At 41.2% G+C, this 18863-nt stretch overlaps 1 protein-coding gene across 2 annotated transcripts in view; it reads right to left on the bottom strand.

Annotated features, from left to right (window-relative positions):
- Positions 1-18863, bottom strand: part of LOC134863979 (collagen alpha-1(XI) chain-like) — a 43517-nt gene that overhangs the window by 16709 nt on the left and 7945 nt on the right. Inside the window, exons 1-27 of one of the 2 annotated variants that reach the window (XM_063882683.1) lie at positions 17507-17533; positions 13429-13596; positions 13238-13329; positions 12205-12326; positions 11917-12079; positions 10017-10139; positions 8269-8388; positions 8049-8177; positions 7877-7924; positions 7361-7402; positions 6843-6905; positions 6669-6743; positions 5941-6024; positions 5699-5755; positions 5080-5133; positions 4914-4967; positions 3837-3890; positions 3704-3757; positions 3500-3553; positions 3370-3414; positions 2511-2564; positions 1734-1778; positions 1594-1647; positions 711-755; positions 585-638; positions 410-454; positions 125-178 (exon numbers count right to left, since the gene is read on the bottom strand). In XM_063882683.1, the coding sequence (XP_063738753.1) occupies positions 125-178; positions 410-454; positions 585-638; positions 711-755; positions 1594-1647; positions 1734-1778; positions 2511-2564; positions 3370-3414; positions 3500-3553; positions 3704-3757; positions 3837-3890; positions 4914-4967; positions 5080-5133; positions 5699-5755; positions 5941-6024; positions 6669-6743; positions 6843-6905; positions 7361-7402; positions 7877-7924; positions 8049-8177; positions 8269-8388; positions 10017-10139; positions 11917-12079; positions 12205-12326; positions 13238-13329; positions 13429-13552 (1908 nt within the window). In that variant the 5' untranslated portion in view covers positions 13553-13596; positions 17507-17533. Of the gene's footprint in view, positions 1-124; positions 179-409; positions 455-584; positions 639-710; positions 756-1593; positions 1648-1733; positions 1779-2510; positions 2565-3369; positions 3415-3499; positions 3554-3703; positions 3758-3836; positions 3891-4913; positions 4968-5079; positions 5134-5698; positions 5756-5940; positions 6025-6668; positions 6744-6842; positions 6906-7360; positions 7403-7876; positions 7925-8048; positions 8178-8268; positions 8389-10016; positions 10140-11916; positions 12080-12204; positions 12327-13237; positions 13330-13428; positions 13597-17506; positions 17534-18863 lie in introns of those variants that run through there. The other variant, XM_063882681.1, reaches the window with a different exon arrangement.

The raw sequence follows: 18863 nt of genomic DNA, 5'->3' as shown, positions 1-18863 counted from the left end.
TCAGCTTTATTGAAGAGACTCAAGGTCCATTTTCTCAAAAAGACATACAGCACTCAAATATAAATTGTCAGTGAGTCTGTTTTATTTTTTAAAATAACAAATATTTCTCTTTTGCATGTCTTACCTTGACTCCTCGTTGTCCAGGGTATCCGACGGGCCCCTGCACTCCTAAAGGACCCTACAAGAGAACACGTTTTGTGTAATATGCTTTTAGTTTAGAGAGTTAATTGAATATAAGGGAACAACCAGCAGTCTGTGAGCGAAAGGACTGGAAACAGCTAGCCTAGATTTGTTAAATAAATAAGAAACAGCTCCTCTAAATCTCACTTATCAACACCTTATATGTTGTTGTTTAATCCCTCTGGTTATCTGTAACTACAGTAGCACGACATGTTCCTGACAGACTTACCGGCAGTCCCTTTTCCCCGGGAGTCCCTTCTCGTCCGGGGTGACCCTGTTGACAAGAGGACGTGTTAACATCTGTAGTTGTGATTTTAGGGTTAGGATTAAGTACTGGGGAATGCACTGTGTCAATAACAGTCCTCCTGTGCATCCCACATGAGTTCAAACACGCGTGAACTCACTGAGGGCCCGTCGTTTCCAGGTAAGCCCTGCATCCCTTTCTTCCCTTGAGGTCCCTGTGAAACAAAGATCAGCCGATCAATAACGGCTCCTTCTCCTTAAAGTGAATCAGAGGAAAAGCTTCTTACCTTCTCTCCTGGCAGCCCTACTAACCCCTGAGGACCAGGAAAGCCCTGCAGGAGAGATGGAGCATTAGTCAATTATCCATTTACCGTCCTGATATTCAAAACTAAACACAGAGAAGCAGTTATTATGCTCCTTATATCTGGAACAAACACTGAGAAACTGAAGTCTTTTATTAAACAAAATAACTATTCATATTTTAAACTGCACTGTAAGTTATTGTTCTTGAATTTAAAACCCTATTCTTAGTCTTATGCTAGTACAGCTGGTTCTATATTTAATCTCTTGGCCTGGAAATGACTTTCTTTAAATGTATTCAAATGTACTTTAATAAAGGTTTTTGTTGTTGTCCAGATGCTTTAAAAAAAAAAGTGTAAAGCCCGTTGTTTTGACCTGTTGTTGTGCTGTACAAATTGCCTTTATTTCGGACAGATAGACGGACAGATAGACGGACAGATAGGTCCATATCAGTAAACATGTAATAAAATAAAGACAATAACAGAACAACACAGAGATACAACCAGTTCAGTTCAAAAAACATACTTTTATTCTCTAGCGTTCGACTCCTTATCTGGTTGATGTATTTGTTTATTTGTACACATCAGCTGTGTGTATTATTGTTTACGTCGGTGCTTCTTTTATTTATTTATTCTATGAAAGGTTGTGTTGGCTCCCTGCTCTGTTCTGTTCAGCACTTTGGTCAACGTTGGTTGTTTTTACATGTGTTTCATAAATGAATCTGAGTGATTGATACAACTAAGGAATGAAAACACATGATAATTAATTAACTCATACAGTTCAAATATTTCCACACTTCACACATGGTGCATCTTACTGATCACAAACATAGGACGTTATATTTGGAGGGTATTTGTTCACTGTTCCTACCACAATGCCAGGGTTGCCTTGCTGTCCGTTTGCTCCGACCTCTCCGGCGGCTCCCTGTTACAAACAGGAAATGAAGTCACGGGAAGAAGACATTTCTTATCAGGCCATACTGTCTTTGCTGCTACGCATATGATACTCACGATGTTTCCCTTTGAACCCTGAACCCCGTCAATCCCTCGAATGCCCTGTGAGGAGAGAAGGGAGGACTTCATGCTTCTGGGCTTTTGAGTAAAAGCATGTGAGGTTTTTTATAAAAAAATATTGTGAGACTGAAGGTAAATGTATGTGTTTTTAAAGAAGATGGTGAGTATTAACTCCCCTGTTTTAGTTTATGTAATGTACCCTGTTTTCTCATCAAACTTTGCTTAATGTGTAAAGAAAAGAAAGAAATAGGCTGCATTTAACAGATTTGTGTTTCCCGAGGCTCATTACTGAAGCCTCCTTGGACAAAAACTCAATTAAAGTAAGAACGATGAGCCTCCCCGATGGTTTAAGCTATACCGCCTCCTTGCTTGAGGCACTTAAAAGTTAAATGAATCAGCATCGAGCACAAATATGTACTTTAATCAAGTATAAAACGCGCGCTGTGTGTGTGTTATCAGATGCATACAAGTGCTAACCCGTGTTCCTACGGATGCAAATTAGAAAGGATGTTGTGTTTGGAAGAGAGACTTTTTATCAGATGAGAAACGGATTACATAACACGATGTTAACAGATGGAAAACCACAGGAACCTATCGCCATCAAACCACAGATTTATGTTGGTGGTGAGGAAAGCCCCGCAGGAGTCACAGCGGGATAATGACGGGTTTCTTGTGTCTATTTATGTGTCGAGGGTAGAGATTAATGTGTGTGTGACAGTATTGTGGTGTGTGTATGTATGCAGAGGTGGGATGTAGAGGAAATGTCTCACTCACAGGTTGGCCTTGGGGACCAGCTCGACCTCGGGGGCCATTAAGACCCCTGGAGCCCTGAAAACACATCACAGTTACATTTAATTACATATAAAGGCATGTTATGGAGTGTGTGTTTCTTTAGACTTCTATCTGTGGGAGCACCTATTTAAATATTAGTAGTAAGAATTGGAAGATGTGTGATAAGTCTGAATAATGTCGCTAGTTCTAATTTCTAGTTTCAGTATCAAGACTTGAATTAAGGGATAAGTTAAGGTACTTTTCATGTTGATATTCAAGTTCAGAAATGCAGTGCATAGGGCTTAATATAACAGAGATGAAAATGTGTTTTATCGTATTTATCAGAGAGTTAACATTATTCTGATCAACTCAAGAAAGCAACAAACCAATAAAGCAAAAAATGTGTTCTTAGATTTCAAACGTTTCCTTTAATATTGAGATTCAGGGAAAGAATTGGGTTTGGCGTTTAGTTTAAGGAAGAGTTTCAATATTTTTCCCATCACTTGTAGTGCTATTTGTCATTCTAAATATTGTTGGAGATGTTGATTGTAGAGTTGAATACAATGGAAGTAGAAGGGACTTGGGACTTTGCCAAGAAAAACGATAAATAACAATGAGAAAAGGTAAGAGGACAAATATGTTTTCAGTTTTTGGGGGAGATGTTCCTCTGAGGTTAGGGGTAGACATGCCTCGGATAAAGTAGTAAGTAAGTAAATAAATACACAGTGTCCGTATTGCTGTGGTAGAATTACAGGCATCATTACATGTATTTGTACTTGTGTTTAGGACTATTAATTGTAGTGGATTTTAAATGACCAATTCTATTGTTTATATTGTGTTTGTTTTTTTCATTTTTTCTTACAGCATCTCCTGGTTGTCCTCTTGGCCCGTGCGGCCCCTCGGAGCCCTGAGAAAAACACAGCAATTTTTACATCTTGTCCTCAACACAAACCTGCTTAAAGATGAATACACACAAACACACAACCTCTCACCTTTTCTCCAGGCTCTCCAGAAGAACCTACAAGACCTGGCTTACCCCTGTCCCCCTGAGAAAACACACACACACACACACACACACACACACACACACACACACACACACACACACACACACACACACACACACACACACACACACACACACGTTGATATTCAGTGTGTTATGAATGATCTGCTGATTCAGCCAGGTAACTTACTTTATGTCCTTTATTTCCCGGGAGACCTGGTAACCCATCAAACCCTCGATCCCCCTGAGATAAACAGACATACTAGTTAATATTAAGAAAGACAGAGCAGGAAGTAAACAGTGTGACATCAGGTCTTCTTCACCTTTGTCCCGGTCTCCCCGATCGCACCTCGGCCGCCGTCCGTACCCGCTCGCCCCTAATGAACACACACAATTTAGACATGCTGTATTCGTGGCTTAGAGACAACTGGATCTGTTTGAGCGACTGAGCCTGTTTGATAGTTATTCTGTAGAAGGACAATATGTCTCTCTTATATTTGCATATTGTTCAGGATCCAGGGCATAATCTCTGGTATTTGTGTGTCTCTTGTATTGATGATTGCCATATTTAATGTCTGTGTCTGGATCGGTAGGTGCAGCTGTATGGCTTTTTCTCTCCAGGATACACTTCTTTTTTTTATGTCACTTCTGCGATTTATCTTCGTGAATTTTTTTCATTACTTACTTCTCATTTTTTATACTTTATTATTATTTGTATATTTCTTTTATTTATTGCACTTTCCATCCTGGGAGAGGGATCCCTCCTCAGCTGCTTTCCCTGAGATTACTTCCACATTTCCCTGGTGTAGTATGATTTACTCGTTGTGAAGCACCCTGAGGCAAATGTGCTAGTTTTCATATTCATTAAAAAAAGAAAACTGGATTGATTGATATATTTATGTATAAATGAATGTAAAAGATATCGCTGATTGTAAAAATTCAAATTTGAAAAGTTTATTCTAAGAAGACTGAAATGTGCTTTTCATCGGTTTTCAAAAAACACATCCATTGATAATCTGCAATAATTAAAAACGCTGCTGCCAGTTTCTTTTGGGATTGATTTGTTTGCAAAGCATTTATTGGTTTAGGATCGTCTTACATTACTAATTCTTTGTTGGTTTAAAATGTGGCAGCTTAGCCCTTTTGAATATCCACCAAATCGATGTATTTCTTACACAATGCTAAAAGACAGGCAGGCAACTGCATTTAACGAGCTGTCACTTTCACTGAGTTCATACTTATCTGATAATTATAAGTATTTGCATATCTGTCTGTTTGAATTCTATTACTTTCTTCACTTAGTTGTAAATCACTCCGTACTGTTTGAACGGTGCTCTATAAATGTTTAATTGATTATCGTTTTTATAATAATTAGAAAAGCCTCCACCCATCAGCCTCACCCTCTTCCCCGGCCGTCCGTTCAGACCTGTGATACCTGGCTGTCCGGCGGGACCCTAGGAAGGAGGAGGAAAAAAAGGAAGACAGACGGTTCTCAAATGAATCCAAGTCTTTCACAAAGGCAGTGAGGTGCTGAGTTTGTTGCTATGACAACAGGCTCAAACTCACCATTGGCCCAGATTCTCCACTGGCACCTTTCAGCCCCGAGGGACCTGGTCCACCCTGAGGAAGAAAAAAGAGGGATCCATTGTCTGCTGAACTGTATGTGTGTGTGTGTGTGTGTGTGTGTGTGTGTGTGTGTGTGTGTGTGTGTGTGTGTGTGTGTGTGTGTGTGTGTGTGTGTGTGTGTGTGTGTGTGTGTGTGTGTGTGTGTGTGTGTGCATTGTATGAGTCTATATAATAGCTTCAGTCCCTTTAATGACCTGTAACTCAACATACATCCATTTGAATTGCTTTTTCCTTTGTTTCCACTCCTCTGCGTTTGCTTTGAGGTGGTTTCTTAACTTACATTTTGGCTCTTATTTTAGGTCGTAAGTTTAAAAGTATTTTGCAATCACCATTAATACGGAGGGACCTATGACACGGCCAATAAGTGTTTAATTAAATTACATTATCTTACAAAACGTGTAAATTGACGTGTCGTAGTAGTGTGATTGAACGACACATCCCTTTACGATCATGTAAAATAAATGATGCTCTCTGTTCTATAACTGATTATTCATCCTTCACCTTGAGCTCCCCATCTTCTGATTCAGGAGAAAGTCTCTACCGGGCATAAATCACTCACCAGTGGTCCAGGTCTTCCCCTGAGGCCGAGCGGCCCTGGAGGTCCCTTCATAGCCATCTAGAAGAAGAGGAGGAGGTTAAATGTCAGACACACACACACACACACACACACACACACACACACACACACACACACACACACACACACACACACACACACACACACACACACACACAGAAGTTCTACATCAGCTCTGTGTGTGTTTTCAAGATGTAGCAGGAATATTTCAAAAGTTTATGTACCTTGGTCTGCTGCAAAATGGCTTGAGCCTGAGCCTCCTGCGCAGAAACCCCGGTACCTTGCTTTGGATCTCCACCTGATTGAAACTGCACACACACACACACACACACACACACACACACACACACACACACACACACACACACACACACACACACACACACACACACACACACACACACACACACACACACACACACACACACACACACACACACACACACAATATGCTTTCAAGTCAAACTTAATACTCCACCTAGTGGCCGATATATAGCATTGCTATGTTGCCTGTATTTGGTGCAGACTGTATAACTTACAGCATGCATTAAACTTTTATACCGGACAAGACAAAATCCCTAAAGTATAAAAAAAGTATGAAAATGAATTAAGTATCACATTCAAAGTCACTTAAAATGAAATGGAGGATCATGCTTCTGACTACAGCTGTATGATGTGACACTATTGGACCAAACTAATAAATGCAGTTACACATTAAAGCGAACTCTTCAAACGTTAACTGGACCCCTGTATAGCGTGTATGTTTCATATGGGTTCTGCAGAGCTGAGCGAGGTGATGTAACCATCCCCAGGCTGCACATTTCTCAGTAATGACGTTCAGGTGTTCCCATTTGTCCCGGGGCTACGTTAAGGGTTGACAGGACCAAATATCTTTCGTAGCTACATCAGCGCGGAGCTGCGAGGCCTCAGGGCTGAGCAGAGGAGCTCTTACCGGTATGAGCATGATGTTTCCTGGGGGACCGGGTATCCCATCGGCTCCGTTGAGGCCTGGCCGTCCTGGAGGGCCCTGAGAGGAGACAGAGGAGGAACGTTATGGAGGCCAACATGACGGGTATTCACTCACACACACGCACACACACACACACACACGGCGAAAAGTCCTCACCAGCTCCCCGGGGTCTCCTCGAGGTCCTACTGGTCCTGTGACTCCAAAGGGCCCGGTCTCTCCCTGCACAGAAAGAAAACAGCAGAGTTAGATTGAATAGAATATATATTTATATATCTACCTCCTGGCCTTAAAGTGTTAAATCAAAAAACTATAACAACTTTGCACACTTGTAAAATCCACATTATACCCTACGATTGTATTTGATTAGCAGTAGATAAGTCTATAACAGCGTTTTGTTTGAACTCTATTGAAATACAGTATATATTTATACTAGGTATATATGAACTGGTTTTCTTTATTTCATTTTAGTTTTAACTCGTGTGTTAATCTGATGCTGTTGTAACCAAATCATTTTCCAATTTGGGATCAATAAAGCACAACTCATTTAAATGAGTATTTATTTAAGAGCAAGCTTCAACTTCTTCATTAACAGTCACCGCAGACAGGTTTTCTCCCTGAAGACTGAAAAGAAATGTGTTTAAAAAGGCACATGTGAGGCAGCAGGATTCACTAACCTCTGGTCCTGGAGGCCCGGGGGGTCCTGTGATCTGCGTCCCCTGCAGGAATGTCACAGAAAGGTGTTTGGTTAAGGTTTAGGATCCAGACTGGATGAGGGAATTACTCATATTTGAGAAGTTAACCGACTAAGAAGGTGGCATTTGAATGGATATGACAATGAATTCCTTCCTTAAACTCTCTATAAAATCAATTAGCTAAATGTTGATGGATAAAATAACACATCAGGATCAAATATGATATTCTTTATTATCCCACGAGAAGTGTATCATGAACAATAGTCAGCTTAGAAATATCCATAGCTAACAAGACAGTACAGTAATACACCAAAGGAGCACCATGTAAGATATGACCTCTGCCCTGTTACGTGACGTGTAAACGAATGACCTACAAATGATCCCTTTAGTCTTCCATGTAATATCAGCAAATATCTGGTCCACCCTGCACAGGATGCTGGGCTCAAACCCTCGCCCTGTGTGTTTGTGTGTTTTCATGCCAGTGTGTGTTTTTCTCACCGCTCCCAAAAAGCTCGGCTCTCCTTTCTCTCCTTTCTCCGGTAAATTCTAAAGAGAGGAGACGAATATAAACGTTACTGTCTCTGAATAAAGCACAGAGGGGTAGACGTCTAAATCTGCACAGGAAGCCTTTCTGTGTAACTGCACCAACTCTAGGTGTGTGATACGGTACCTTTGTGTTGAGAGAAAGCTCCCGCTCCCTCTCGGCGGGTCCGTAGCGGTCATCGTACTCCTCCTCGTACTCGTACTCGTTCACGTGCTCGTACTCTGTTGTGTTGTCGTAGTCTTCGTACTCCACGATCTGTCCGACAAAACAGAGACAAATAATGAGGGTCAGAGAAAGACAGGGGGAATAATAAACACTAGGACAATGTTTGTGCTAAGAGCCTCACCTCGTACTCAGTGACATTAGGACCCGCGGTCACCGTGGAAACAGAGAGGTCTTCATACAGGTCGCTGTAGTCAAACTCCTCAAACTCCTCCAGCACATGTTTCTTAGGCTTCCTCTCCACCTGAAGACCAGGGGAAATCAAAACAGAGACGGTGCATGATGTAAGCATGTGTTAGGTCTTGAATTGGATTCATAAAATGTAATAACATGAGCAGCAGAAAATGGCGGTGCTTGATAGAATATTTGTATTACCTTCAAACACTTCCCCCTTAATAGCAAAGGAATATTATTCATGTATTTAGTATTTGTATTTACTCTTATGCAATGTTCCTTCAATTTATTTATTATTTATATATTTTAATACATTATTTCCTTATATTTATTTGACTATTATTATGGGTTTTTTATTCACACATGGGTTTAAAATAAAATGTAAAAATAATAAAAATAATAATAATAATAATAATAATAATCAATGTTTATTTCTTTAAAATGTTAACACTTCCACTATAACACTGCATGATTTTATCTGTCCTTCATTAAAAACATATGAATATATATAAAACTCAAATTTAAATAAAATAAATGTAAGTTTGAGGACATAGAAGTTGCTCAATATGATTCCTGAAGAAGCGCTATCTGGTGGAGTTACATTAAATATATATATATATTTTTAAAACATGGCAAAGGCCGCACATGGCACGACTACAGCTCAGTCTTTACTTTAAATCCTTCAAGAAAGACTTTTATAGATGCTAGTACAGTCTCTAAACTCCATGACTGCTGTTGCATAGTTCCATTTCTGGTGGTGAAACAATCAAACAACTGAACACAATGAAACCAGGAAATCCTGCAGTGTGTCGAGCTGTTAGCCAGATGATACATCAAACAGCGGAAGAGGATTTGAAACCTTTCCGGGAGTTTGGAGCCCTGTCACAAAGACCCTGGCAAAGTCTACTGGTCCACAAACCCATGTATGAAGAGCGGAGGATAAAGAGAGACATAAAGAGAGGGGGAGAGCTCATTGGATGCCAGTACCCTTGTAGGATTTATATCGTTATTTGAATTGGATGTATCGTATCGAGAGGAAATAAATAAACAGCTGGAGGCGTCAATCTCAAACTAAGATATTTGTGTGTAAAGAGAAGGAGAAACACTGCTTCAATAGCATTACTTTATCTGTCAGTCAATAAAAAAAGACATCAAGAGATCTGAATATAGACCCTCGTGTCATGTATGCTTACTTTATTGATTAGAGCAAAAGACTTAATCGTGCTCTTCTAAATTAGAAGACGATGAGTTTACATGTCTTGAATCTAATTCCCATAACACAAATATATATTGATGAGTGTTGACGTTGTGACGATGTGTAAATGCAAAGGTATAAACTATATTAGCAACCAAATAGTGGAGAGTGGAATACCTGATGTAGTCTCTATGCAGCAAATGCTTCACAGCCTAAAGGGATCTTTTCATTTATGTTTTAGTGTTTTGTCCTGTGAATATAAGACAAAAGAATAATGAAACCGTTCGTCTTTGTGTCATATCTGCCCTCCAAACTGTCCATAAATACCTGTAATGGTTTCTCCTCTTTAAAATGAAACCTTGGGGCTCCTTCAGAAGGACAGTCAGGATTAACAACACTCACCTGAGCTGCCTCACTGCGTCTGCTATGTGTGTGGAATGGGTCGGGTAGCAAGACCTTAAAGGGGTCCTGTTTCTCTTTGTGTGTCAAAAGAGGGGGCTTACCTCCTCGGCCTCAGATAGTATGCTGTTGTAGGGCAGCGCTGCGTCACAGTCTGGGATGTAATCCTGACAGTAGGTCTCTGCTGCTCTGGGGTCATCGACCATCAGCAGCTGCTGGATGTCTCCCTGAGTCACAAACACAGAAAAATAAATCTGTGAATTTCTGTAGACATGGGACGATATGATAAGAGCTTCAGGTCATGATGCTAAATGATTTCGCTTCACAATAGTATCCTAACATGCTGATAAATTAAAATATAATTTATTTACCTTACAGTATATTAAGTAACAAACTCTTTTTATTACATCAAAAATAGGACAAGTGGTGGAAAAAGTACATATTCTTTACTTGAGTATAGTAGTACTAATACTAGACTGTGAAAATACTACATTTCAAGTTAAAGGACTGCATTAGGAATGGTACTTAGGTAAAAGTATTTAAGTATGATTAGGAAAATGTACTTAAAGTAAAAGTAGTAAAAGTCCTATTGGAGAAAAAAAGCAACATTTCTGCCAATTAATTTTCTTTTAACCAGCTCATGGTTTTGGTTAATTAATACACTATGATGTCGGATGGTTTAATTTATACTAAATAATCATATTTTTAATGTTTTTTGTGTCAAAATCTGAATTCAAAAAGTAAAAAAATATGTAAAATTAATATTGGAGAGTAAAAAGTAAAAAGAATCCTTCCAAAATGGGTAGAATTATAAAGTAGTATGAAGTGAAAATACTTGGGTAAAGTAAAAGTACCTCAAATGAGTACTTATGTATAGTGCTTGAGTAAATGTACTTTCCACCACTGCATATCACACATCATTTAATATTTGTACCATAATCATAAAAAAGTCCATCCAAGTTAATCAGGGTCCTTTTCTTTTCTTCTACCATGATAACGAGCCAGTCAGCTTCTTCAAGTAACTCTTGTGAGAATATTTACAATTTTCTAAATATCAAAACACACCAAGCTCCACTTATTGTGCCCGATCCACCATTACATCTACGATAGTGAAACCATATCAGGAATGCAGATTATGTAACGGCTCCTCATTGACCATTGATTAAATTGCTGACATGTCCAAAGCATCTGTCTGCCGTGTCTTTATCTCTGACTGTACGTGTTCATTTGGTCAGATCAAAGCGACTAAAAGGGCCGCTTTTATCCTCGCTCTGCAGTTAATCGTCTCCAGAGCTTCAGCTTGAGTGCTGCTAGAGCAGAGAGATGGCAGACAGCATTACACATCCACACACACATGGGAGGGAAGTCAGGCCAAACATGAGCTGAAGGCTGGTTCAGTTAAACAGATGGACCACCTGACACTAAAAACCCAGGTCGGGGTTCACACTCCTGGCAAAATGACCTCACACTGCTGAGGACACAATAAAAACAAGGCTCATAAAAGTCAGAAAAGGTTTAACACAGCTACAGATTTGGAGAGCTTTTCCAGAGTGCATTAGCTAATGCTTTTATCCAAAGCGACTTACAACAAGTGCATGAAACCATGAAGGAACAAACTCAAAAGAAAGACACCTACAGGAACCTGATGAACCAGGACTAAACATATATGATAGAGCATCTACAAGCAACCTTATCTGCCATATATCTGACCTCTGCATACATTTATTCTGCAGCCTTATAAAGTGATGATTTGTAGCAGGGGTACAGGTGCAGTACATGCTCACAGCCACTGGAGGGCAGTAAAGGAGACCAGCCTTACGTTTATTAATTTTATGGACAAATGAAACAAGCCGTGACAAGCAGAGACGCTTCCTTACCAAACAAAGAGATCTTATCTTTGATTTTTTTGCCACGTTTTTTTCAGTTTTTCCCAAAGTCATATGAGTTTCACCTCCATCTTTTTCCCCTCCAGGTCTTCTTACAAAAAAAAACACAGGCACACACCTCAAACACGTCCTCGTCCAGCAGTCGTGTACCGAACACAGTGACCCCCTCCGTGCTGACTTGGGGGTCGCGACCTCTGAGCAGCTCCAGGGTGTCGAGTCTGACGCAGTCCAGATAGAGGGTGACTGACTCGCCCTCCACACTGTAGGCCACTCTGTGCCACCTGGAGGAGAAATGAAGTTTATTTCCCCCTTTCTTTTGCTGAGAATGTCTCTTGTGTTTGAAGTTTACGTCGAAAGATGGAGGCAAAAAGTGTGTGTATGGATGCATGTGTGTGTAGTTACCCACTTGCCATCAGCCAGGTTGATCTTTCTGAAGGTGGGGTAGAGCTCTGGGGGGGGCTGACCCTCATGGTTCTCATACAGGAAGACGGGAGAACGGCCGATCTCCACACCCAGCTGCTGCGTGCCCTGAGAGACGGAAAGAAGGACGTTGTTTTTATGCAAAATTAATAGAATGCGTCAGTATTTCCAGCGACTGTCCTTTGGTTCTTCGTATCTGGAATGTACTTTATGTTGATCAGTGTAAAAGAGATATTGCATTGACATAATATATTTAAATAAAATGTAAAAATGTTTTTTTCTGTGCTATTGTATTTTTTCTTCAAATGCCATCTATTTGTCAGAGACTGCAGATGAAAATGGGCCCTTATGACTAAATTTGGCACATTTACAAGATGGATTCATGTTAATTAATGTGCATTGTCCCTTCTTAAATAAATGAAAAGGACAATCGGTGACAATCGAGTGCATGGTGGGAACGGATTGTCAGCCTAGCATGTGTGAGTACGATGAATTATCTGATTAAAGTTAATGTTAAATGGACTGCATTTATATAGCGCTTTTGGAGTCTTTGTCAGCATTCACACACATTCGTACAGAGGCAGAAGCTGCCATCCTCTCTCCTCGATTACGTAACCCGGAAAACGATCAACACAAGCATCGTTAAAGGACCAATCCAGGAGAGAGGAGGGAGGAGGCTTTCAGAGGACACGGGGACAAGGAGGAAGTGAGGGAAGAGAGGAGGCCAAATAATGTTTTGGGACGAACCTAAGGAGTCACCTGCTCGGGGGAGACTCACATATTCACCCACAACATTACACAAGGACACTTAACATGCTGCCTGCAGGGGTCAGGGATCAAACCACCAACCCTCTAACTCCTCAGCAACATGCCAGCACGTAAAGAATTAAATAAATCAACAGTTTTAGTTTAACACATTCAAAAGAGCTAACATGCCAATATATTAAACATTTAACATGATGAAGGCTTGGGGGAAAGTTTGGCTTCAACGTCCTGATGTGGCGCTTCCTGATGCGTACCTGTGGGTCGTACAGGGAGAGGAGGAAGACCTGAGAGCCTTTCACAGCTCTCACTGTCGTCATCACTGAGAAATTCATCGGGAACGGAGAATCTGAAAAGAATGCACACGCAGTAATTAGGACACAGGCTCTTGATGATCAGATACATTAATATTTACAGCATGAAACAAGCCCTCACAGAGCTATATTACCAGGGAACAGCTGATTGGTGGGCGCGCTCAGTTGAATCTTCTTGTCAATCTTATAGGAGAGGTCCGTCTCCTCTCCCCCCTGCCGGCTGGTGCACAGCCCCGACTCCAGCGACACGCCCTCCATGTCCTCTGACAGCTCCAGCACCTTCAGGACATCAATGGGCTTTGCTGCATAAAGAGACAGGAAGCAGTAGGGATGGTGAGTTCAAACTGCTGTTTCTCATCAGGGTTGTCATCTGTGAGGGTATCCATGCCTCTGATAACACATTCCAGGTTTAAGCTACTGAAGGAAAAATAAATGTATTGTCTTTGTCACTCCAGCATAGCAAACACAACCTGCTCTGCTTCGATCGTCGAGTACCAGACGTTAGACAAGGTCGAACTTAAGCTGCACCAGAAAAAACATATGTATCTGTGGTTGGTAATGTGTAGGACAACTAAACCCTCCCATGTTCTATTCTGACAGGAGCTTTAGTTAATGATGCCTTGCTTTCTCACACCAGCTCCGGCATGTGACCACATCAGGACCCTTTGTTTTGAAAGAAAAATCCCCCAACAAACTCATCTTCAAACTTCAAACAAGAAATAAGACGCTGTTGAAGCCAGATATGTTTCAGTGTCTTCTTTAAGATATTGTTGAATTAAATAATTTGACAGAAATGGGGAGAGAGTTCTCCACATGAACTTTACTGTAAAGGGAAGATTCAGGAGGGGTACTTAAGCATATCATATAGATACAAGCTAAGGTGATAACTTTCTGGGCTGGGAGCCTTATATTTTATTTGAATGTAAGCCTAAAGATAAAAATAATAGTGTACTAGTCAAAGTATTATATATTTCATGGTGTGGGAGAGAAACTCCCTCTGGAGGTAACAGGGATTTTAGTCTTTACATCCACATCTATTCTAAATTAGGGGCCTTTTTGAAAACTCTTCAGCCTTTGTTCAAGTTATTTATGTTGCACTTTATATTATCGCTAACCGAAAACAGAAGTTCTGTTGCTTTGGTTAACTTTTCATTTGCTCATTGATTTAAAACAGCTCTTATTAACCTCTTTCCGCCCGAGCAGAAAAGCTCTAATTAAAAGACAATGCATTTCCAAACAGCAGACTGAGTAACTGACTGCTTCCTGAAGTTACCTCTGAGAAATGTGTGTGAGCATGGCCTTATTATTAGGCTTTATCAGTCAGAGCCTGTGCAGAAGCTTGGTATAATCACATATTACCGCCCTCCTTGGCTTGTGCATTACACAAAAAGACAAATACCAGAGGGCAATCACACACACACACACACACACACACACACACACACACACACACACACACACACACACACACACACACACACACACACACACACACACACACACACACACACACACACACACACACACACACACACACACACACACACACACACACACACAGAAAGGCAACAAAGCCAATTAGAATTACTTGAGGCACTTCTACAGATGTGGCCAGAGTTGAAGCGTGAGCACAAATGCATATCATCTGCTGGCACGCATTCCTCTGAAACACCGTGGACACAAAGCCTTCAGAGATCTGCGAGACGGACTAAGCAGAGAAAGATGGAATGTAAAGAGACGAGACGGAAGAGAAACGAGCAACACATTGACAGTGAAAAAGGGAGAGAAGGGGGTAAAGAGGGGGAGAATCAGAGAGAGACGAGATGGCAGCGGAGAGGAGGGCATGCCTCTACTGGTGTGGCTTCTTTTCACACGTATTTCTGGGGCTTACGTAAACCCTACATCTGCTTTGCACCTTTCAACACACACACACACACACACACACACACACACACACACACACACACACACACACACACACACACACACACACACACACACACACACACACACACACACACACACACACACACACACACACACACACACACACACACACACACACTGTTGGCATAACATCTGAGTCTGAGCGCCAGATGTATTTGTCACCCATTTCTGTTGTTGGTCTGCTGGTCCATTTGTTGTTCTGATAGCTGTCAGCTGGTAATTCTATCTGATGTGTGTGCAGGGCATCACCATGTTTACTGACACAGCTGCTTATTAAAACCTGCTAAAAACTCATTTTTGTCTCGTTTCTGGCTGAGAAAAGAGATAATTTGCTTTCGGGGATTTGTGCTCTGATTGCTCACTGCAGCTCCAACACAAAAACATAAACTAAGGGACCCTGAAAATAGAAACACATGTGCAAAGCAATACAATCGTTCCACAGTGTAAACGGTTTGGATTAATAATGGAGCTGTTTTAGATTTGATCTTGAAGAATACTTTGAAGCTACGTTTTGTGACAGTGATATATCGCCCTACATGTCACAAATGGAAGAGCAAAGAGTATTTAAAACCTTTGGATGTTTTGAAATCCAATACGACATCATACACAACCACAAATATGACTGCAAATAGAGGGAAGCAGCTAGATGGGCTTTCGTTTTGAGGTTAAGTTTTTTGAGGAAGCGTTTTTTTTTCCTGAGCAGACATCTATGAGGTCAATTTGGACTGTGGATGAAAAGGTGAAATAGCAAACTATCAAACAAAAAAGTGCAGCACAACATAACATTTCTATACAACTTTGACAGAAAGAAGCGTCAGTGCAACTGTAATGCCAGCCCTTTGGTTTCCTTTTCTAAATGTTTGGTTTTGTAATCAATATTCTTTGTGCTTCTCAGTGCTGACATTACGGTAATTCAAGGACAAGGTAATGTGTTTCCTGTCAGTCATATCTTTCTCATTAACTCTCTGCAAGATGACAAATAAGCTGTCAAACTATTCCTTTAAAATCCTTTTTTATTCTCAATATCAAAGATCTAAAGTACATTTTACGCCTGTTTCCTTGCAACCATGCAGGATTGTATTCACAGCATAAGCGGCTGTATTTTTCTTATAATTTTCCAGCTAACTTCCTCAAAGCCGTCCACAGGTTAATAGGTAGCTGCTGGTGTTCAGACATGTTCGAGCCGCGGTTATAGTTAAGGTGACTCTGCTCCTGACACTCATCAGTTGTGTTTAAGAAGAGGGGTTTCAGCCATACATACCAAGAACTGATCTGACACATGAATGCAGCCGAGGACAAGACGAGACACGGAAACTCTCTGCCCTCACTCTAAAAGCACTTAAACATATCGGGTGATGTTCCTCGATGCTGCTGATCCAAGTGTGCACGATGCATGGGCTGTATAGCAAAGGTGCAAGCAGATTAATGCATCCACATCACATTAGTGTACTGGGCTGCACACACACCGGGGGGGTTCTGGTCTGCATCAGTGGCTGCTGTTGTCCCGAGGCTTTAAACTGTGGTGTGAGGTGCACCGAGATCAACATGCACACACACGCCGCAGAGCATGTCAAACGTAAGCCTTCGAACATATAGCAGAGCAACAGAACAGGAAAACAGATATATAGGAAGATAGATGTTTCCAATGAGATGTAACTGCCTGGGATTATCCTTTGAAGTGCAGGACTTTCCTCCTCACATTAAGGGCTTTGAGTGTGTTTACATTCCTACTGATGTGTACAATGTATGTTCATATGAAGTCCCCAATTTTAGGCTTCAGTACAGCATGAAAAACAGCATCAGCAGGGAACCTATACCTGTTATCCCTCATGAGTGGGAGGGATGTGAGCGGCTAGTCAACATCTTCCAATTAAAGGCAAAACTCAATGCTGATCCATAATAATGTTTTTCATATCCAGAGTGCTGAAGTAGAGAAGCAAAACAAACACAAATGTTTCATTTCCAATCTTTTTGACTTTTTCTGACTTTCCTTCAATGGATCCTGATACAGCTCCTTCCTCTTCAGCCCTGGTTACACCTGGCCTTTATATTTGTCTCGTGATCCGATCAAACCGGACAGCTCTCAGTTCACACCTGCCCTCCACAGGTGTCTTCCCAGCTGCCTCGAGTGACCATCTGATCCCACTTCACTGGTCCATGGGGGGGGGGGGGGGGGGCAGCAATTATTTTCTGTGCCTCTTCTTCCGCAAATTACCAGAAGAAGGAATCTAAACAACACACACGTTGTAGACAAAGCCATCTTACCGGATCTGAGAAGTGTCTGAAGTTGAGAAAATTGAGGATTAAAAAGGAGAAAAAGGAGAGACTGGTGACTTATTTCCTGTTCTGTTTTTGTCCAGGAAGCCTTAGCGCTGTGTTAAGCACTCTAAACTTGTGATGTGTAAACATGGGGCTGGATTTCACATTAGAGACCAGTGCATCAAATACGAAACCTGTACTGCACACTTTGTCAAACGTAGTGGGTTAATCCAAAGTAAGTGATAGCAGAAACACTGAATTCCACAAAGACATTGACAGAAAGTATTTAATGTAAATGGAAGTTTGAAACCAAACAGATGTGTTGCTGGGCTGGCTGAACAAAACAGTGAAGTGTAAAGTGGATTTTTACATACAGTTGGAGAAGAGAAGCAGACGCACAGACACAAACAACACACACACACGCACGCACGCACACACACAGACAACTGAACAGGCACCATGTTTGGACTATGCATTTTCTGGAAACCAGATGTGTGTGTATACGTGTAAGAATGAAGACTGGGTAAGTGTTCTTGGTGTATGTGTGTGTTTGTATTTAGTGTGTCATTAACTTAGTAACAAAGAAGAATGCAATAACACGCCATTTACAGAAAACAGAACTTCTACACGACACACACACGCCGTGATTCAGATCCCCCACAGAGAACTCGCCTCAGGATACTGTCATTGCAGTCCTTCACCTCTTTTACTCTCTGTCCAGCTAACTCAAACATCTGACACCGCTCTCCTCTGAGACTAAACCAGGAGAAAGATTTAAAAAAACAAAACCAGGGGGATGAAAACCAGAGAGAAAAAGAGAAGTAGAAAGAGAGCAGAGGGAAGAATCGGACGGAGGAACCATATGTTTTCTTTCCCCATAGTTCAACTGGCTCTGATCAAAGAAACCCACTGGATAGTCTCTTCTGCTGCATGACACACACTCGCACACCAGTCTGTGTATCACAATAAACACACACACCTCCTATCCTTAAAAATCAGAGAGACAGAATAATATGCTAGTATACAGACACATCTCCTTCTAGGAATCTGAGGCACTCTGGTTTTAATCACACATCATCCCAAGCCTCTCGTTTGTAACCTCCTCTCCTTCCAAATGATTTCTCACACACTCATCCCGACAGCACTTCCTTTCACACACAGATCAAACACCGCATCAATATTTGTCAGACACAGGCCTCCTCACAGGCAGTTACACGTTGCTTTTTGTGGCCCTGAGCTCTATTGTTGTTGGAGTTTGCATCATACAGGGACTTTGATTCCTGCAGAACAAAGAGGGAGACTCCATTCTCAAACAGGACGGAAATTTATAGCAAACAGACCTACAGTGCAAAGTCATCCAAGT

The sequence above is a fragment of the Eleginops maclovinus genome, chromosome 5 (genome assembly GCF_036324505.1).
Source record: "Eleginops maclovinus isolate JMC-PN-2008 ecotype Puerto Natales chromosome 5, JC_Emac_rtc_rv5, whole genome shotgun sequence".
In the NCBI taxonomy this organism is placed as follows: Eukaryota; Metazoa; Chordata; class Actinopteri; order Perciformes; family Eleginopidae; genus Eleginops; species Eleginops maclovinus.
Note: the sequence above shows the minus strand (reverse complement) of the source record. Positions and strands in the feature narration are given on the sequence as shown.